This window comes from Alligator mississippiensis, chromosome 1 (assembly GCF_030867095.1).
Source record: "Alligator mississippiensis isolate rAllMis1 chromosome 1, rAllMis1, whole genome shotgun sequence".
NCBI classification, from domain to species: Eukaryota; Metazoa; Chordata; order Crocodylia; family Alligatoridae; genus Alligator; species Alligator mississippiensis.
In genome coordinates, this window is record NC_081824.1 from 339152944 (window position 1) to 339174739 (window position 21796).

The window sequence follows — 21796 nt, forward strand, 5'->3', positions numbered from 1 at the left end:
ATTGAAGCACACACTAGACTGGCAGAAGTTCTCAGTGTACTTATGGAATCTGGTTTTCTCCTTTTAATATTTTTCACAAGTATTGTTCATTTTTGGAAGCTGTGGTTGGAAAGTTGCATTGCTGTGTGTTTGCCTGCTTGAATAATAAAGTTGCTGGGACTCTTACACAAATAATAAATTTAGTACCACCATATTCAATGACTCTCACTTCCACCTATAGACAGTCAAAATTGTATTTGTTTCCCTTTTCAGATAAAGGCTGAAATTGAATGTATGCAAATATTTACATTTTTAGACTACCTTTTCATGCAGTAGTTCCAAATTCACTTTCTTCCCTGTATATCACGAAATTCTTGTTAGCTGTTTCTCCCTGTTAACTAAGTGTGAATTTTCTTCACTTGATTTGTGCCATCAACTGAACTTTTACAGACTGACATATACACATCTGAGCTTTTCATGTAGCTGTTAGCTGCAGCATAGTTGCTTGATATAGCTTCTTTATTACAGAAAAGTCTGCAAGCATATTTTCTAGTCCCAGACAGTGGACTAAGTGAGTGATAAGGCTGGATGGTATTCTGTCACTAGAGCTGCTTAGACTGCTACAAAAAGCAAGGATTTTTGAGGGTCATCTTTTTTTGGCTCGTGTTTATTTGGGAGGTAAATAGATGAGACATACCTTTGGTCGGGTCTCTCTTTGGTAGACAAAATCATTCTAACGTTTTTTCTGTAACTTTGAACAAAAATAATATACAAGTCCTTTATAAAAATCTCATTTCCAAGCTTTCTAAAAACTGGAAAGCTTGTATAACTTAACTCATTATCCTTTTTGGAATATTACTTATGATTAATAATATAGTTGTATATGTTATATTTAATTTTATAATGGTTATGGTAAGAAGTTGTATTAAATATCAAGTTACTGTGTTAATTGCTCTTCAATTGGCTGTTCTCTTTAGGACCTAGTTCTGACAATGTTGAAGAAGATATGATTGCTTCATCCCATGGAGCTTCTGCCACAGTCTTAGAAGAATCAAGAAAAGAAACCTCACCAGTTCAGCTTCCTGTCTCTGGGCCAGAACTGGCAGCCATGATGAAAATTGGTACCAGAGTGGTTAGAGGGGTGGACTGGAAATGGGGTGATCAGGTATTACTGTGTTTTCATTTTCGTAATCTGACTCATCAACAGTCTTGCATACTTTTAATGCCAGAGTTCTAAAAAAATCATGAACTGTCTGGACAAAGTGAATAAAGAATTTCCATTCACTAAGTGGTCACGAAATAGGGGGCACCCACTGAAATTATCAGGAGATATGTTTAAACCTAACATGAGAAAAAAAGTACTATTTTACACGGTGCATAGTTAACTTATGGAGTTCATTACCAGAGGAAGTTGTAGAAGTGCAGGTAGCATAGCCAGGTTCAAAGAGGGATATAAACTCATAGATGATAGTTTATTCTGCCCTGCTGGCCGAATGTGGGGCATGAGGCCTATCTATGGCCCAGTGTACCAGAGGCCATAGATAGGGTGGTCTGGTATCGGTGCTATGTGCAGCAAGCACGCTTGACTGGCCTGGAGTGCTGCACGGAGCATGTGCCCAACAATGCATTCTGGATCTAGAGTTTGGGGCTGAGCTGTGGGCCCGATCTGGACTGGCTTCCAATCCAGCATTCAGGGCCAGTCTGGCATGGGTGCCATATGCAACGCATCTCTCTGATTAGCCCTGGGGCTGGTGCATGCAGTGTGATATATGGGGCTGGGATGAGACCCTGAGGCAGCACTGAAGGCCAGATAAGTCTCCATAGGTCAGATTCAGCCTATAGGCTATTTTTCTTTAAAACCCTGGCTCTAGACATACCCTACCCTGTTCCTCTAAAGCAGTGGGGGCCAAGCTTTTTGGCAGGCGTGTTACAAGCTAAGCCCCACAACTTCTCTGAGTGCCTCTCCACTTCTCTTCCCTTGTCCAATCCGTTGTTCTGCTTTACGCTCCCTGTCCTGTGCTCCCTGTCTAGATTGTATCTCTGCTTCATGCCCTATCTGCCACTGTATTCCCTGTTCCTCCAGGCTGCCCATGCCACTTGTGACAGGCTGGCTACTCCTGCTGTAAAGGAACCACTGCTGCCACTTGGCAACAGAATACTGGATTACATAGATCATTGGCCTGACCCAGTAGGGCACTTAAGTTTTTATGTTCCTATGTAGTTGCATCTCTCCTAATTTTTAGGTGACTTTTTCATTTAAAAGACTTGGATATTTAGCATCAGGACTGGTTAACTTCTGTAGATTCATTTTTTCTCTAGAATCATTCTCCAGTTAAAAGGAAGCAGCATTTGGTGCAGTATCATGAAAGTTTGTCCTGGTCTGATGTCATTTACTCTTCATTTTGCATACAAATTTGCACTAATCTGGGAAAAAAAAAAAAAAGGTTAAGTAATTTCTAATGCATGAAAGTGCAAAAGCTGCCTTTGGAATTTTGAGCTCAAAGCAGTTATTTTGTTTGCTCCCTACCCACAAGAAAGTTGGTAAGAAACTGTCATGTGATGTACCACCACTTGAGTGTGTAGTGTTGGTTGTCTGAACTTTTCTGTTTTCTTAGGATGGACCCCCTCCAGGGTTGGGCCGTGTGATTGGAGAACTGGGAGAGGATGGCTGGATAAGGGTTCAGTGGGACACGGGCAGTACAAATTCCTACAGAATGGGGAAAGAGGGAAAATACGACCTGAAATTGGCTGAACCACCACCTGCAGCTCAGCCCACGACCGAAGATTCTGACACAGAGGATGACTCTGGTAAGAAAAAGTACTTAGATAAAATGGAGGCACACTTATCTTCGGGACTTTGGATGATCAGCAAACCTTGTTTCACAGCTTATAAAGTTTATTTGACAATTACTTGATTAACAGATTTATATATGGCTGGCATGTCCCCTCTTCTGTATGGTAAAGCTCTTTGGTTGTATTGGGGGGTCAGCTTGCATTGTATGTGCTGAGCCTCTTTGTGGAAAGGAGTGTGATACTAACTATCTGACCTAGAGGTGCACTGATATGTCAGTCCATATTGAACTGGCAGCGATAAAGGGAAAATTGACATTATTGGCAGTTGGCTTTTTTGGCTGATAATTAGGCCTGTACAAATAGAGAATTATTTTATTCGGATTCAGATATGGCTGATTCGAAGGCCAGCGATTTGATTAGGAGATTTGGATCACTTTTCTGAATCTGCACCAGAAGATTTGGTGCCGAATCAATGAAATATTGGGTCATCAATTACATATCTATAACTTTGTCATTGTTTGGCTGATTTGGATGAAACTTGTAGGGATGGTAGCCTCTGCTGAGGGCATGAAGCTTGCCAAGTTTCAAGGAGATAGGTGCAGGGGTTTCTGGGAAACTGCACCTCAGGCTCATGACAAGCAAAACTTGTGACGGGTGACACTGTGTTTGTTAAGGCACAGGGGGTAAAAACTGCAGGCCTGCTAGGCCCTGCTGCAGCCAGGAAGACTGCCAGCTGTCAAGGAGATAGGTGCAGGGGGGTCTGGGGCCCTGCATCTCGGGCTGCTGACAGGCAGAACTTGTGACATGGGTGGGTGACTCTGTGTGTTAAGGTGTGCCCTCATTGGCTCTGGGGCTTCTGCACAACACGGTAGTGTGCCCCAATGAGGCCACCACCTCCTCTGCAGCCTCAGTCCGGTCCACCACTTTACATGACAACAGGTAAGACAATCTGGTATCTTTTTAGTAAGGCAACTGTATAGGTAGAGAAACTTTTGGGTTGAAAAATCCTTTGTCAGGCTGAGGAAGAACCTGCAGTTGGTGTGTCTGCTGGTCCTGGATGAAAGGAATAGTAATGAAGCTAGAGGCTGGCCTGGCACTCAATGTAGGCAAGAAAGCCAGTCAGTGAAAATGGAAATGGAGGCATCTGGGGGGGGGTGAGGGGCAGGGGGAGAGGGGATGTAACAGTGCAGGTAAAATTTGCAGAGGTACCTGGGGAATCAGGATGTTCGGCAGGTTTCAGTGTGTCAGAATTCCACTATCTGTATTGAGTCCATGAGTTTCTGTACCTACTATCTAGGAGGCTGCTGAAGTAGAGTTCATAGGCCCAGCTCTGAAAACTGGTTTGTAAATTCAAACAAGTACTTAACTTCTTCACCAGAACTGAAGTCAACTTCCTACAGCTCAAAACACAAAACCTGCCAACTATCTCCAGTACCCCCACAAACTGCACACCAGAATCCGTCAAAGACAGCAGTACCCAGCTACCTGTGGGGGCACATTCCTCACCAAAAAAAACACCCTGCCTCCAGTTTCTCAGGCCTGATCCTGAGAGGGAACAATTTACAAGCCACTTTTCACAGCTGGGCTTATGAACTTCACTTCATCAGCCTTCTAGGTACAGAAACTCATGGACTTGATATAGATGAGACAGTGGAATTCTGACATGCTGCAACCTGCCAGACATCTTGACTCCCCAGGTACCTCTGAACTTTTACCTGCACTGCTACATCCCCTCCACCTCATCCCAACCTGTCCTTCACTCCCTGACGCCTCCATTTCCATTTTCACTGACTGGCTTTCTTGCCTACATTGCATGCCAGGCCAGCCTCTGGCTTCTTTACTATTCCTTCCATCCAGGACCAGCAGACGCACCAACTGCAGGTGCTTCCTCAACCTGACAAAGGGTTTTTCAGCACAGAAGCTGGTATCCCAGGCAGCTAAGCTGAGCTCACTTGGAGCCTCACAACTCCACTGCAACTAGCAAGCCTCAGGCCTGTCAAAGACGTGACATGTCTGGGCTTTTCCCAGCCAGGACTGTGTACATGTGTGCGTTAACTGGAGGTTATGGCGCCTCCTACCTGCCTTTCACCAGGGGATCATTGGTCCTGGCATTTATAGGGCTGCTGTGCTGCCAGCAGTCCCACCAGGCCTCCTTACCTTTCCAGGGTGCAGTTTTAGTGGTCATGCCCAGGACCTGGGGCCCTTCCTTCCCCATAGCCCCAGCCCATACATCCAAGTTTGTCCTGTCATGGGAGTGAGCTCAGCAGGGACATGTTCTTCCCCTGCTGGCTGGTGATGCAGTGAGTGGCATGCCCTCTCCAGCTGAGTGGCACTCAGTCCGTCTGTAGGTGGAGCTTGGGGAACCCAAGCAGCGGGAGGTTCACTGTCAAGAACACCAACTGCTTCACCAAACTAGGATCCAAGCAGGTGTGGTGGGGTGTCACAACATCTGCAGCAATGCTCAACATCCTCTCTCTTGGAACTCTGGTTGGTGGACAGGACAGGTGTTGCTGGGCAACCATGGCCAGATCCTGCCACATCTGGCTGTGGCTTGCCCAGTAGGCCAAGGGGTCGCAGTCCAGTGGCTCCACGTCCTCAGCTAGATAGGTAGCCATTGAAGCCTTGGCACTACCTGTCTAAGGCTGGGGTCTGGTGCGTTTGGACTCCAGCACTGAAGCCATGCCCTTGGCCCGCATTTGGCGGTGGCTGGTGCTGGGAGTGCTGCCACGGGAAAGTGGATCCCCCTCTTCCACATCCCTTCGTCTCTGCCTTTCTGTCTTCCTGACTCTGTTGACTAGCACCTGCATCCAGTGATCGAGTGTTTTGGTGCTGCCAGTGCACATGCTCCCCTTCACTCTCGGGTCTTGCATGCCTGCCAGCATGTGGACTGTACTGGACTGCAAGGGATCCATCCGTCTCCTGATACCCTCTTACAGCCGCCTCACCAGTGCCTGCACATCTGGTGACGGCGGCTTGCCCCAGCCAGGAACATTGATCCCCTGGAACTTCTCCAGTTCCCTCAGTAGGGGGATCACCTGGCTGAGGAGGGCTTTGCCAGCGCTTAGGGTCTCAGTGGTTTCGAGGAAGGGCTTGAGGACCACCAAGGTCTGGGAGATGGTACCCCACTCAGCTCTGTTCAGGGGGCTGCTGATCCTGATCTCCCTAAGCAAGGACATCTCATGGATGGCCTTCTGTTGCTCCACCAGCCCCTCGAGCATCAGGTATGTGGAGTTCTACTGAGTTTCCACATCCTGCGTGATTTTGTGCTGCGGGATGCTGAGCTCTGCCTGTTTCTCCCGCAGCATCTTGCCCCCCTTGATACTGCGGTGGAAGTAGCCTGCCACCTTCTTGCAGTTTGAAGTCAGCTGGCTTGTAGCAGTAGTGGTGGTGGCACCATCACTGGCAGCTCTGTCCCCCTCCAAGGCATCTCTGACTATGAGGTGCAGTCTGTGTCACACAGCGGGGCATCACAGACTGCCTTGACCGTATTGGCCCCATTGTTGGTCACCACGAACCTGTGGGTGAGCTTGGCCTGCCCAATGAGCCACCCCTGTTCCATGTGGTTCATGGCCGCCGTGATCTCCCTTGCCATGTGGGACTCATCCAGTACCTCTGCTTGAAGGAGAGCCCACCGACAGCCTGACTGATGGCACCAGTGCCCTGTGAGGGAGAGGTAGGCGTGATCGCCACTCCGGCTGCTCCAGATATCGGAGGTGAAGTGGAAGGCTACCTTGGCCCTGCCTTGTGCAGCTCTTCCCTCAAGTACTCATGCAGGGAGGGCACCGCTGTCCTGCTGAACGTGGTGTGTGCCGGCACTTGGTAAGATGGGGCCATGAGGTACCTGAACCCTGGCCGCTCAACTAAGGAGAAGGGCTGGTTATCCAGAGCAACCATCTCCCCAGTTGTCTGGGGTGATCTTGCTCACCTTGGGAATATGCCCCCCTCTGTTTGCAGTTTTCCCCCACTGCTCCAGGGTGGCCTGCCTCTGCTTTGGGGGGTCAGGGACTTTGGAGTGAGTGGGGGACTTTCCTTTGGGCACGCTTGGGCAGGCTGAGAAGGAAGAAGGGCAAGGGGGTGCTGCCTCCTGAGATGCAGCAGCATTGCCACGGTGGTAAAGTGTTTCACCTCCTTGCCCTGGCTGATGTGCCTTTGGCAGTGCTGGCAGATAGCATACTTGGGATCATCTGCCACCTCAAAATGATCCCACACTACACTATACTACTCCCCCACTTCTGGGTTGAGGGTGGGGATCCTGCCTCATTCCCCTCCTCAGCAGGCTGAGGCACAACAGCAGGAGGAGCTGACTCAGCTGAGCCACTTGCCTGAGCCTCCACAACCTCTTCAGCCTCCTCTGAGGTGCTGCTTCCCAGAGAAGGAGACATGAGTCTAGGGAAACTTTGAGGAGTGTGGAGCATGAACTCAGATGCCTCCTCAGTCCCCAGAATTGCTTTAGCCAGGGTGCTCAGGTCCCCTGGTTCCAGCTCCAGGTCCTCCTTTGGCAGTGCGAGGCTCATGCTGGGAGATTAAATTGGAGTGGAGGAGACGGTCATTCTGCTGCTAGTGCCTATTTCTGGACTGGAGAAGGTGGTACAGGTGCAGGGACATTAGGAATGTCCCACCTCCTTGCTTCCACTGGCAGCAGAAGCCTCATGGCTGCTCTGGAAGAGGATGGGGGGAGGAGTGGGGAGGAAGACAGGACACTTGCAGCTGTAGCTCTCCCCCCAGCTCCTCTCCCACCCCTGCCAGAAGACCTGGCACCTGCCTTTCCAGCACGCTTCATCTTAATCTTTCCTGTGCTGCAAAAGGTATGTGTGTGTAACTACATCTGTGTTGTGTGGTTTCTTCACTCTTGTGTTGTGTGGATTCTGCTCTGATTGATTGATTGATTGATTGATAACTATAACCCCAGAATTGACTGTAGCCCCCCTCCCAGCCTTGCTGCCCGGCCCCGAGCATGCAGCAGCAGCCCACTCACCCCCCGCACACAGATCTAGGGGGCACGTACGTGCCATGCCTCCCCCAGGAGTACACGCAGCGGTGGGAACCTCCTGTTGTCTCCCCACCTTCTGGACGAGCTGCGCACAGCTCTGTCCTGCACCATGTCCTGCCCTGACTGTATAGTGCCTGTCCCAGCCCCCATCCCTCACCATGGGGGACTCGATCTGCACCTCCCATGCCCCTTCCCCCACCCCCTGACTTACCAGCCTGATGCTGCTTTCCAAGCTGCCGGACTGCAATCTAATAGGTATCGGCTTATGTGGCTTGTTGATAATCAGCCATCTGTATAGTCTCAAAAAAATCTTTATCAGTGCACCTTTATCTGACTGTTGCTATTTTTATGCTGTGTTCCCATGATGTGCACATTTGCATGTGCATTATTGCTATTTTTAAGGCAGGGACTGTTTTACAGCTAATTCTAGGCAGTGTCTTGTCACATTTCTGGTCTTTTGCACCATTGGAGTTGCACCTTGAATTTCCATGTTTTTAATGTTACTTTTAGAAAAATGCTACTGATACAGAACTTGAAAACATCCTTACATACCATAATTTACATTTTTATACCTTGATTGAAATATAGGGTCCTTTTTCTGCATGAACACTTATGATGACTATACTTTTTCCCTGCTTTCACACTTTTGTTTCAGAATGTTGTTTCAGCCATGTTATCTTATTACTAAAGTAATCCTTTAATGTATTGACTTTTGCTTCAGAAGGAGAACAAGTTGAAAGGAACCTTCACCCCACTTCCATGATGCTGACAAGTACCGTGAACCTGTTACAGACGCTGTGTCTTTCTGCTGGAGTCCATGCTGAAGTCATGCAGAATGATGCAACCAGAACTTTGTGTGGATTACTGCGCATGCTTGTGGAAAGTGGGACAATAGATAAATCAGGTATGTGGCATATGCAGTTGTCTGACTTAAACACTTTAGTTATGGGGTGATGAGACTGGCATGATTTCATGATAATTTTATTACTTTAATTTTTAGTCTCTAGTTTAGGAACACAACCCAGGCCTTGTTCAAAGCTTCCATCTTGTCTATTTGAGAAGTGCAATAAAATGTTTTGTATGTGCTTTTCCCTGACTGGTGCTGCTGCTGCTGCTGTGGATGTGTTAAAACACAAATAGGTGGCTTCTACAAGGAATCTAAACAAAGGCTGTCTTTATTTACTTCTGATTGGGAAGCACAGTATGACTTTAAGTCATTAAGATACAGTTACTCTAAGCTATTCGTTCTTGTAATAGAGCTTTAAGATCTTTCAGATGTTGCAGTATGGTTGGCAGAAAAGTAGGTTGTTCATATATGTTTTTATTTCCAGCTTCCTTGCCAAATAAATTGGTTTATAAAGAACAGCATAGAAGCTGGTGCACACTGGGATTTATTCGAAGTATAGCCCTCATGCCTCAGATGTGCAGCACCCTTAGCACATCTCAGTGGATAACGTTGCTAATGAAAATTGTGGAGGGGCATGAATCTTTTACTGCTGCTTCACTACAGAGACAGGTAACGTGCATGTTTCCAGATTATTTTGGCATGCAGTGAAATTAGTTTCATTTGTCTTGTTACAACACACCACATAACTTAGAGATGGTTTACCTTTTTTATTTATTTATTTTTTTAATTTCTTAATTTAAAAACTTCCTACCAGTTAACATGCATGCCTATTGTATAAAATTTGTTCATTTTCACCATTCAAGAGAGGGCTGATTTGCCAGCTACTCATTAAGCCTACTATTAAGGCCGTGCCCTTTTCTTAGTGTGTATACTGGTCATTAGGGGCTGATATAATGATCAGGTGTTCTGCCTGCAGCCAGCTCAAGCGAGTGGCATCCCAACTCTTCCACTTTAGCCCTACTTAATTTTAAGAGCTTTTGGATACTAACAAGCATTTCCTCCTGACGGTTCTCCATTGGGTAAAAAAATAAAATAAATGGGAGCACTTGCTCAGTGTTCTTTAACTAAACTGAGTTGCAGAATATCCAAAGGACCATATGTATGGGGAGGTTACTTGCAAGAGTTACAAAAAGAGAGCTCCGAGAAGTCTGCTCTGTGCTTGAAGACACAGACATTCTCCCAGGGGAAAGTGGTCTGTCCGCAAGGTCTCTGGGGGCTACAGATTTTTGTAAAGGCTTCATAGAGTGGAAAGCCAAAAGGGAGGATTCATTCATGTAGCCTGATGTTTTGTATGTTGTAGCTCATTAGGTTTCACCAAGGTATCACTTTATAAAGCTAAAAAACTTTAGTTAGAATATTTCAGTCAGACTAAACTATGTTCCACAGTCAAGAAGTAGAGCCCCATGTACCACCAGTGTTGGAATCTCCTAAAATAGCAGAGATTGATTACATGCCCAGATGATCTTGGCTCATTCCATGTGAAAGGCAAAAAAATCCCCAAGTTTTCTTCTAGGTTGACTTAGAGAAATTCCTTCCCAAACCCAAATCTGGTGATCAGCATGACCCAGAGCAGGCCATCAAGGCCTTTTTAAGAGGATTGGCCATGCTACCTTGGTGATGGTCCACCTTACCCAGTGGCAATATCAAATGCTTCAGAGGAAAGTAGCTCCTCTCCCAAGGTACACATTATACCCACTTATATATTTTGGGGAGGGGGGAGGGAAGAGAAGTGCCACAGAGAAAATATTTTGTTTTTGGTATATCCTTGAAGAGAGATGTAGCCTACTTTCATCAGACTAGGGTAGAAGTTCAGAAAAATAGTCTGCAACATTTTTTCCAATTTAAAATGCATACACTTCTTTACTCTTTCATTTGAGTCTTGTGAGATCATGCATATTTTGTAGTTTTAGTTGGCTTTCTATAGAATATCAGGCTAATATGAAATTGGTTAATTCCTTTTGTGAAAGCCTTTTACTTTGTACAGTATGTGCAGGCTATATAAAAAACATTTTCAAACAGCAGTCTGCCTGTTTGCATTCAGATAGCATTCTGTCTTGCCCCTTATGTTCTTAGGCGACTGCTTTTTCTTGGATTGTTTTGGAGGTCTGAGACTAAAATGTAAGCTTTTGGTTCTACATTTGGAACCTGATCCAGGTCTCCTTTTCCCCTTCTTATCCCTGTTCTTCTATTTTTGTCAAGTTTTCTGTGGGTAGACTTGCTGTTCCAACGTGATTTTCCTTTTTAATGCTGTCAGTGCTGTAAGTAATAGTATTACTAACATGAATTGACACGGCAGACAAACCTGAAAATCACTAGAAAGTCTGGATAATGAAATTGTTAGCAGTCAGAAACAACAAGGACTACAGTGAAGAGTACCAAGGGGTGATTAGTCTTAATACTTGAATACAGGTGAAATCCAATGGCAAATATCCTTATTTTAAATATCTGGTAACTTACCAGCTAAAACAAAATAACACTGATTCTGTTGTTTCTTTAGATCCTTGCTGTGCATTTATTAAAAGCAGTACTTCCATCCTGGGACAAAAATGAAAGGTCAAGAGATATGAAATTCCTTGTGGAAAAACTGTTTGGTTTTTTAGGCAGCCTGCTTAGTACTTGTTCTTCAGATATCCCACTACTCAGAGGTACAGCATACTTTTGTACAGCATACTTTTCTCTTTAATGGTTTAATTTCTTTGTCATAATTAAAATCAACAAATCCTGAGTTTGGACTGCTTCTTTTCAGAATCTACTCTGAGGAGGAGGAAAGCCAGGCCTCAAGCATCTCTGACTGCAACTCACAGCAGTACTTTAGCAGAGGAGATAGTGGCACTGCTAAGGACACTCCATTCACTGAGCCAGTGGAATGGACTCATAAACAAGTACATCAACTCTCAGCTAACCTCCATCACCCACATCTTTGCAGGAAAACAGTCAGAAGGGGTAGTTTCCACGTTTTAAAATAAGCTCATTTTTTAAAAATAGAAATAATTAAGGAAGTAAATATTCTAATTTAATGTAACTTTCTATTTAAGTGTAATTTTGAAACCATTTTGTAAAATAATTTCTTACTGTAACTTTAAACTTGATTTATATAATTTCTTTTTTGAAAAGTACTATTTATTTTCTCTCTACAGTTAAATTATTACTGTTTTTTATTAGGCTGTTCTAGAAGACTACTTCCCTGATTCTGAGAACCCCGAGGTGGGCGGACTAATGGCAGTACTAGCTGTGATTGGTGGAATAGATAGTCGCTTGAGGTTAGGTGGACAAGTAATTCACGATGAATTTGGAGAGGGCACAGTGACACGCATCACTCCAAAAGGAAAGATCACTGTACAGTTCTATGATATGCGAACGTGTAGAGTGTGTCCCCTAAGTCAGCTAAAACCGGTAAGTGGCCCTTACTGGTCTTACTCTAATGGGATGCATTTAACAACGTTACATTTCACAAGAAACTGAAGTTGAATGTTTTTTGCTTTTCATTTGAAATCAGTTAGTGTGACCAATTAATGTGTTCTAAAAAGTAATTTGTTTTTCAGTGAGCAAATAATATGCCAGTCCCACAGCTGCAGGGCTTAGTGCAAATCAACAGCAGTGTTCACGTGGGGTTTTTTGTTTCCCCAGCCCTGTAAAGTTATGTCGTCTTTTCAGGAAGTATATGCGTTTTGAACTTGATGAAGGCAAGGCTTTTAGTAATGTCATGAAGAAGCAGATTGAATTAGACTAGGCTCCTCCATAGGCTAATTTTAGTCTGCTAACTTTGGTGACATGTACAAAATGCCTTGTGTTCACTGTGACTTGTATCTCAAGATACCCAAAGCAAAACACCTTTTTTTTTTTCTTCCTCTCTAGTGAAGGCACAGTCAGTATCCCAGTCTTGCTTCCTCTGCTCCACAAGTAGCAGTCCTCCTTTTTTCTGTCTCTTCTGCCTGTTTCTTTCTTCTTCCTGCCACACTTAAATGCCTTTCCACTACAGTCACAGTAGCTCATTTGCTTTCTGTGGGCATGTCTCCATGAGATGCTAATGACATATTAGACTGATTCTACTACACATTAGCATGGCACGAAAAAACCCATCTAGCATGCATTAATGTAACTTAAAAAGTGTGCACTAGTGCTACTGTGTAGTAGTACCAAATATGGCACATTTAGTTAGTACCTGATATTACTAAAGGTAATAAACTAAATGTACCATAATTACAGTGCATTAATGCATGTGTAGACATGCCCTGCAGGTTTGTAGAGACAGGAGTTATCACCAGTTCTCCCAGCTTAAGAGCAGTGAGAGCGACACCATTTATTCTCTGAAGAGTATGGATCATGTATACTTCAAGCATATATAAATATGTGAGTAATAATCATCAATCTCTTTTGATCTTTTTAGCTTCCAGTAGTAGCTTTTAATGTGAACAACTTGCCTTTCACTGAACCAATGCTGTCTGTCTGGGCTCAGCTGGTAAATTTGGCTGGGAGTAAGATAGAAAAGCACAGAATGAAGTCTCCCAGTCAGGCTCTTTCAGGTATCGTTTCCTGTTTGTCATCAACTAACTCTTCTCTTTGAAATACTGATAACGTTAAACCTTCTACAAAGAAGCTGGTCCTTTTAGCAACTCGCTTCTTACCTGGTTGGCATTGAGTAGGAAGTGGTATACAAAATGGAAACATATTACCTTTCTGGGTTGTGCCCATAGGAGTTGGAAAGTTTGAGAAGCAGTTAAAATGTATTGGTTCCTAAACACTGTTAATGGAATCTTGTTTATATCTCGGTTAGAAGAATATAGATCTAATTTGTCTGGAGTCTTTCCTTGTCTGAAAATACTTGATGCAGTTTCTACCTAACTATTGTTGCCACAACTAGGTCTGTTGCATTTTAATTTGAGAGAGACTTGATCCACATTTGGCATATTAACTGAGAGAGCACTGTTTTCATTTTAACGTCCTAGTTAGTTACTAGGCCCTGTACTGGTTTCTTATACTAGTACATTTCAAACTTTCTATTTTAGTCCTTACCCACTGACCTTTCCAGCCATAACTAACTGTATTAAAAATTATTCTTGTGAGTCAGTTAGCAGATTGCATTTACCTTTGTTATTTTGAATACCTTTGTTGTCTAGCTAATGACAATTTAATTGTTTTTGATAGGTCAAGTGGACTTGGATCTGCTGAGGTGTCAACAGTTAAAACTGTACATACTGAAAGCAGGTCGTGCTCTGCTTTCTCATCAAGATAAATTAAGGCAGATCCTGTCTCAACCAGCTGTACAAGAAGGTGGATCAAATCCTACAGGTAGAGCTTTTTTTTTATCCTGGCAAGCTCAGTTAGCTGCATATTCTAACATGCATGTGCCTCATTGTAACTGTTGCTGATTATTAGTCTATAACATAAAGCATCTTTTAATGTTGTTGTTTTATTTAAAATAATTGTGTGGTTGTGTTAGGTTCACTCAGCAGATACCCCCACTTCCCTGTCTTGCACCCCTAATGTGTATGAGTCTTCTACATTGTTGCCTGAAACTCTGGCTTCCCCTCAGCGACATGGAGAAATTTTTGGGGAGTTTTCACTGGATCTGAGAACATTTATACTACTCTTTAAGCTTTTCTAAACTAGGCGAGTCAAGCTAAGTGTTTGGAGCCTAAAATGCTGGGAATTGCTTAACTTGTTAAAAAGGCAAGAACTCTTGTAGATCATACCTTTTATTGGACCAACCACACAGGCTGTGGATTTTCCATTGTAAGTGGCATATTTTGTTACTTTTCATGTTAAGATAGTACTGAGGTGATGTTGTGATTGGTACAAGAATGTGTAGTTGCTCCAGTAAAAATATTACCCACAAGAATTCTTCTTTTGCATATTTTCTGGACCATCATTGCAATATCATCCTAATTTATTAAACCTTTTAAATCTTATTTGGAATGTTAATTCAGCTCACTTGTAAGAGAAGAAATCAATTTCGATTACTCTTCCTAGAACTGGTGCTGAGGGCACAGTTAATAGACTTTGGATGAAGTTCTCTTCAATATAAGTAGAGAGAGAAATATACAGGGGGAGTCAGTGGAATCGTTCTGTGACTCGAAGTCACCTCTTCTTCAGAAGAGTGCACCCCATTTTGACAGGGTTTTTATATGTTGAATTCTATGGATGTTGACAAATTTCCCATAAACTGCTCTGATAGTACCCCAATGCTGTGCATGTATTTGTACCTTTCCTGTTTTTCACTCTTCAGTTTTCAAGGTTGATGTTGGTGATCTTAAGTAGCTGCCACTTTACTTCAAGAGGAACCACAAATTGTTAAATGACAATCAGTGGAGAATATAGCAATTCTGCAGCTAAAGGTGGAGCTAAAAAAGTGTCTGCTTTGCTTTACCTTTTATTTGGGCTACTCTTAAACTTGTGGATAAGAATTACTTTGTATAACCACTAAAATTTTACAGAGGTTTACATTCCCTACTAAATCAGGAAATGTACATATGTTAACTGGTCTTATTATTTCAAATTATATTGTTTTTACTTCAGTAACTGATGTGTTTTTTGTTGGTTTTTTTAGCAGCTGAATCCTTACAAGCAAGTTTTACTCTTTCTTTTTCTCTCTAGATAAAGTCAAGTGTTAACTTTTAGTTTTGTGGCTCTTAAGTTAATACCCCCTAAATAAGGTTGAAAAGCAGGATATATACTAGAATGATGTAATTCTAAAAGCTCGGGCTTTATGATTTTTTCAGATAGAAATAAATGCTGTGTTCTGAAGCTGTTCTGAAAATGGGATGCCAGATTTCTGTATTTTGTTTAACATTTTCTTTTTCACTTTTTATAATTTGAGTAGCAGGTCATCTTTTGGCCTGTTTTGGCATTGGTTTCAGAACTATTGAGCAAATCTTGCATCTGCATATATATTTGTTTTTGCTTCTTGTAGTCCAGCTAAACAACATATTGTTCAAATGAATGCTTTTCTAAGACGGGTATAAAATGTTGGTATTAATATTTCAGCTTTATTTAACAGTAAATTTTGGCTCTATAAACATTAAATTCAATATTTGAGTGAGACATGAATATATTGTTACCATCCATATTTTTAAAGGGTACAATTATTTTTATCATACCAGTCAAAGTGTATGGAGAGTACACAATCTGATTGTAATGAAATATGTCCTTAACCTGCTTTTATAGTTGCCCATCAAGTTGAAAGCCCAGGAAATGTATACAGATGAAATTTTTGTAAACCAATAGAATTCATCAGAGACACCCTGTCAACATAAGGTGCGCTCTTTTGGAGGCGAGGTGACCTCAGGAGTCACAATGATTCTACTGATTCTCCCTGTATTTTTTCTTTCTATACTTTTTAGAGAGCTTCATCCAAAGTGTGCTCTCAGCATCAGTTCTAGGGAGAGTAATTTAAAATAATTATTTGGTTTCTTCTCTTTCACGAGAGCTGAATGTGCTTCCTTTTATGATGATAGGATTCGTAAGTTTAGTTCAAGGTTAATTGCTTATGTTTATTATACACTGAGTTCTTTCTACTGGATTGGCTCCAGGCACATTAAAACTTGTGTTTGGTTATAACTTTACTAACTTTTGAGATCTGTGTATACAGGAAAATTTTTACTGACCTCTAAACCCTCTTAAATACTTTATCACATTGGAGAGGGAATGTGGTAAAGACCTAGTGAGCTGAATCAGGGTATTGATTTTTCTTCTACTTTTATTTTCTAAAAACTTGTTTTTGTTTTAAGAGGATGGAGCAGTTTCATCCCCAGATATAGGAGATATGTCTCCTGAAGGACCACAGCCTCCCATGATCCTCTTACAGCAGCTTCTCACAGCTGCCACACAGCCATCACCTGTGAAGGCAATATTTGACAAACAAGAGCTTGAGGTAAAAGCCATGTTTTTTCTTGCTAAAAGTTTTTATTGATTTCTGTCTCAAATTCCTCTTAAAGCTTTTTAGTTTAAATTCTTAGTTTTTAAAATATTCTGTAAATGTAACCAAACAGTTTATTGATATACAGTATAAGAAGATTGGTTGTTTTACATAGATTTCAGTGTTTTAATTATTTTTATTTTAGGCTGCTGCTCTGGCAGTATGCCAGTATCTAGCCGTAGAGTCCACGCATCCTTCATCTCCAGTTTTTGAAGACTGTAGCTCCAGTGAAGCCACCACACCAGTCACAGTGCAGCATATCCGACCTGCAAAAGTGAAGAAACGCAAGCAGTCCCCCATTCCACCCCTCCCTATTGTTGTTCAGCTTATGGAAATGGGATTTCCTAGGAAAAACATTGAATTTGCACTGAAGTCTTTGTCAGGAACATCTGGAAGTGCTTCTGGATTACCAGGTACACTTATATAGTTACATTAATAATGGCATGGGAGGAAGAGAAGCAGTTAGCAGGTTAACATGGCATTTAGAGTATCTCTCCTTATACCAACTAAACATACTACCAGATAAGCTTTTTACTAACTGCTTGGCCTATGATTCTGTATGCTAGGAGTGGAAGCCTTGGTAGGCTGGTTGTTGGATCACCCTGATGTTCAGATTACTGATCTCTCCGATGCGGACACTGTGTCTGATGAATATTCAGATGAGGAAATAGTAGAAGAGGTGGAAGAAGCTGAAGCTGCCTGTCCTGTGGTTAGTATTTAGTTATTCAAATGTGATGGATTTTTTTTTTAAATGTTACATCAGCTCCACATTGTATGTTTATAATCCTCTCTTACAAATTTGGTAGGGCAAAGGTATAATTCTGTCCCCCCACCAATCTGTTCATTGACGGGTTTATGTTTTGGGAGATCTGTCTATATAGCATAGGATCTATCCAGTGTCATTGTGCGTTTCCCCACCCCACTCTTTCTTTCTTGTCTCCAGAACTGTAGTGAAAACCATGATTACTAGCCAAATGCTTGTCATAGATTATTCCTCTGGACTTTTCTGGCAGCATATCTTGAGGGTGCACAGGCATTTTGGAGCATAGCATAGCACATAGAACAAACTGCAAAATAATCATGTTAGCCTGTCTTACAAGCTAGATGGACTCTGAATAAACTATAAATGCAGACCGTTTAATTCTTCCTTGGTTTATTTTCCTGCTATGCTTTGGAAAATGAAAGCATGATATTTTGGCTACTGAAAGCATTACTGAAATATCAATGAATATATGGCAAAAAGGCATGGGTGAATTTACTATGTTCTTTTTCTTTATACATGTTTTTCAGTTGTCGAGGCCATAACATGGTTTATCAGTCTGTCAGGCATGACAATTCTGAATGTGAATTGCATATTTTTATATAGTTTTCAGGAGGTGTTACTTTTAAGTGGTTATTGCTAAATAACTGTAGAAAAGGAATTGTGGCATTATTCCTTGTTTTCTCAGATTCCTACTCTAAGGTTTATTGGCATTTCATACTCAAGATCTGAAAAGATTGCATTATACAGGAGGAGAAAATAAGCTCAAACTTGAATCATGACTGCTGAATATTCAGAATTTATTAAATTGTGATCTGAAGTGACTTTAATTTGGAACTCTTGCCTTTAATATGCCAATTGCATGAAATTGAGCTTAACCACAACAGCTTTAGGTGAACTGTTAAAAAAATTGGAGTGCAGTATAGCCCTCTGAATCTTCACAAGAAGAACTTGCAGGGAAATGGAAAAAGTGGATAATACAATAAAGTTGACAGAGTGGCTTCAATGAAGGCTTCTCATTTTCCCCTCTTTGTAGCCATCAGTTTTTGTAATATTCACCTTTTAGCTTGCTTCAGAATTCCTGAAAGCTTTTCAGTTGCCAGGTTGGCTGCTGTTTTGGGGTGACTAAGTCATAGATAGTCTTAAGTGCAGCATGTTGTGAATGTTAGCCCTTTAGTTAGTTGAATTAGTGAGGGTTTTTCTGTTTCAACATGCAGTTTTTTTTTGTTATATTTGCTTGTTGTTTTTTCCTTTTACTGTTTTCCCTGTTACAGTTATGGTTTGTTTTCTTTTTCTTTGTTTTTTACAGGCTAGTGGTGCTGTTGTGACAGAAAGTCAGACTTACAAGAAACGAGCTGATTTCTTAAGTAACGATGATTATGCAGTGTATGTGAGAGAGAATGTTCAGGTAAATGTGGTATGGAAAGCCATATAAAAGTTACCTTGGTTTTGGCATGTGCTTATCTCCAGGCTAATGGAATCTTATGGTCCTATTTTTTACCCAGGTGGGGATGATGGTTAGATGCTGCCGGACTTATGAGGAAGTTTGTGAAGGAGATGTAGGTAAAGTTATTAAATTGGATCGAGATGGGCTACATGACCTCAATGTGCAGTGTGATTGGCAACAAAAAGGTGGCACTTACTGGGTCAGATACATCCATGTAGAGCTTATAGGTGAGCTGAATATTCATCACTTTGTAATAACGATTAATATCTATGCCTAAGGAGACTGTAAGCTCTGAAAAATTAATGCATCTTTTATTGATGCTTTTAGGATTTCCACCACAGAATTCTACTTCTCATATTAAGATTGGTGACAAAGTGCGTGTGAAAACCTCAGTTACTACACCCAAATACAAATGGGGCTCAGTTACTCATAGGAGTGTTGGGGTTGTGAAAGGTAACGTAGCTTCATCTGTGGAAAAAATCAAGTTTTAAACCACATGAATATTATCTTTTATAAGGAGATGGCAGTAGCTGATTTTGCCATGATCAAAGAATAGAAATACATCTGTTGCCCATGGCGAGCTTGGGGTACAGATATTCTTTTTGTTAATACATTCAGTTGCTCAGAGCAAATCATACTCAGTAGAACTGGTATATGATGCTGCTTGGGAATATTTAGAAATCTGTATAATTTCCGATTCTTCATTTATATTTTATAGCTTGGTGCACCAAAAGTGTTTCTCTTTCAATTTCTGAGAAAAGGTTGAAAATAGGGACGGTAATACATTTGTAATATCTGCCTAGAAGAATGGATGGTGATATGGGCCACATACAGATATTCAGTTTCTTCTGGAGAGAGTAGCTGCTCTCCTAGGAGAAAATGAGTTTACAAAGGTTCAGAATTTTTCTCCATGAGCAAAAATCCCCAGACAGTGTGTTCATTGGGCTGGACTCTGCAGGTCCCTGTAGTTGTGCTGTGAGGCTGCTCTGATGCCCTGTAATTACAGCACATCGGAGCAGACTCAATTAATCAAGTCTGCTGGAGTGTGGTAATTACTGCGCAATGGCCAGCCTCCACATTTCATGTATTAGCATCCCTATACTTCAAAATGGTGGCAGGGGCGCTTGTACTAAAGCTCGTTGAACGTTTGTTGAAGCTGTGCCCTGCTGCCATCTTTCACTGGGCCAACTGAAGGAACCCATGCTGAGAGCATGCTGAGATGTGTCTCCTCAGCACTGGAAGCTCTCTGCTCTTCAGAGGCTCAGAATTTGAATGTCTGTTCAGGCATCTCTCTGTACATTTTTCTACCAGGAGAACAAACCTGGGAGAATTCTTCCAGGTCACTTGAATATGTATATGCAGCCGTGGTAAAAATGCTTAACAGAAAGAATGAACATCTTGAAAGTGGTAAATTATGAATGATACTGCTTTTCTTTCCTGATGCTCTTTGAGAAGCTCATAAAATTTCAGTGTTCAAGTTTTTGTGTGACTATTATGAAAAATAAGTTAACCCAAATACCTTGAAAAATCGGTTGTGAAGGAACTAAGATAACTCATTGCAGTAAGTAACTAAGTAGAAAATGAGCAAAACATCACATGATTATAATTTCTGTGACTAGGCTAATTTCTAAAAGTAAAGATAAATTTGGGTAGCTGACAATAGGCAACTCCAAATTCATTTCTTGAGTTAATTACAAGATAGTGTTCTTTTCCTGCATGTTTTGTTACAGCTTTTAGTGCCAATGGAAAAGATGTTATTGTAGACTTTCCTCAGCAGTCTCATTGGACAGGCTTATTGTCTGAAATGGAATTGGTCCCCAGCATTCATCCTGGAGTCACGTAAGTTATAATTATAATTTTTCTAGATATTCTGTGAAACGCTTTGCATGTAGCCTTATTATTATGGCTAATGAAATACGTTGGGTCAGTATAGCAGAGAATTGTATATTTTCTTCCTTAAGGTGAAAAAGGAGAAGAGGGAAATTTCATTCATTAATGCTGTTTGAATGAATTGTGTCCTGAGAATCCGTTAACAAACGGATTTACAAATGTATCTCGTAATCAACCAGACTGTCTTTGTGTGTTAAATCAGGTGTGATGGCTGTCAGATGTTTCCTATCAATGGGCCTAGGTTCAAATGCAGAAATTGTGATGACTTTGATTTTTGTGAAACCTGTTTTAAAACCAGGAAACATAACACTCGGCATACTTTTGGCAGAATAAATGAACCAGGTATGCTTTTCAAAACTTTAATTCTTTTACATTACATTATAGCACAGTACTTTCTCTAAATTATATATTTAGACTTATTATTATTAGATTAAGAGCTTTAGCATCAGAACCAGCTTAGCAGGCAATAACTTGTTTGGTAAACTTTAGGTGTTTATAGCCTGATTTTAGTGCTCTGCTAGATCACAATATATACTTCCTGAAGGTTATTTGTGCCCCTGACAGATGTAACTTTTATGTCATGCTTAATGTGTTAATTGTGCCATCTACATGTCACATGTTCAGTTAATTTATGGTGCCATAAAATGGCAAGCTAGCCATAAAGTTGTTCCATCTATTGAACATATGGCATGTTCCATCCTCATTCCCATACTGACAATCAGATGGAGAAATCCAAATTCTGGGTAGGGGGAATTGGTTGGCTCCCTCTTCTTGGTAAGGTCAAAGACATAAGCATGACAGCCCTGAAGGTTGTGCTGCCAAGCCTGAGGCTTCCAACTTGATGGTGCAGTTGGAACCCTTGCAATCCTGAGCTCCACATAGGCAGGCAAGTTAAAAAAGCATGATGATTGGGATCTCATGTGTAATCCCTAAAATTGCTTGTCCAGCACAGCAAGAGGTGTGATTGTAGCGTTCTGAGATCAAATCGCATTGTGCCATTTAAGTCTGCCAAGCATGGCATGATAGTATTTGATAAGATCTAAGTAAAACTTTTATGTTGAACATATTTCACGTGTTAAATTATTTATAAAATAGTGCCAAGTAACTCCATGCTA

General features: G+C 41.8%; 1 protein-coding gene across 4 annotated transcripts in view; it reads left to right on the forward strand.

Annotated features, from left to right (window-relative positions):
* The window catches only part of HERC2 (HECT and RLD domain containing E3 ubiquitin protein ligase 2), a 194051-nt gene that overhangs the window by 111048 nt on the left and 61207 nt on the right, over window positions 1–21796 (forward strand). For 3 of the 4 annotated variants that reach the window (XM_059720957.1, XM_059720959.1, XM_059720958.1), the window contains exons 36-52: window positions 957–1144; window positions 2595–2787; window positions 8484–8666; window positions 9094–9278; window positions 11167–11314; window positions 11416–11612; window positions 11832–12062; window positions 13057–13192; window positions 13815–13958; window positions 16397–16539; window positions 16730–16997; window positions 17151–17293; window positions 18654–18752; window positions 18850–19018; window positions 19119–19244; window positions 20522–20630; window positions 20884–21023. In XM_059720957.1, coding sequence (XP_059576940.1) covers window positions 957–1144; window positions 2595–2787; window positions 8484–8666; window positions 9094–9278; window positions 11167–11314; window positions 11416–11612; window positions 11832–12062; window positions 13057–13192; window positions 13815–13958; window positions 16397–16539; window positions 16730–16997; window positions 17151–17293; window positions 18654–18752; window positions 18850–19018; window positions 19119–19244; window positions 20522–20630; window positions 20884–21023 — 2802 coding nt within the window. The remainder of the gene's footprint in view (window positions 1–956; window positions 1145–2594; window positions 2788–8483; window positions 8667–9093; window positions 9279–11166; window positions 11315–11415; window positions 11613–11831; window positions 12063–13056; window positions 13193–13814; window positions 13959–16396; window positions 16540–16729; window positions 16998–17150; window positions 17294–18653; window positions 18753–18849; window positions 19019–19118; window positions 19245–20521; window positions 20631–20883; window positions 21024–21796) is intronic. The other variant, XM_059720960.1, reaches the window with a different exon arrangement.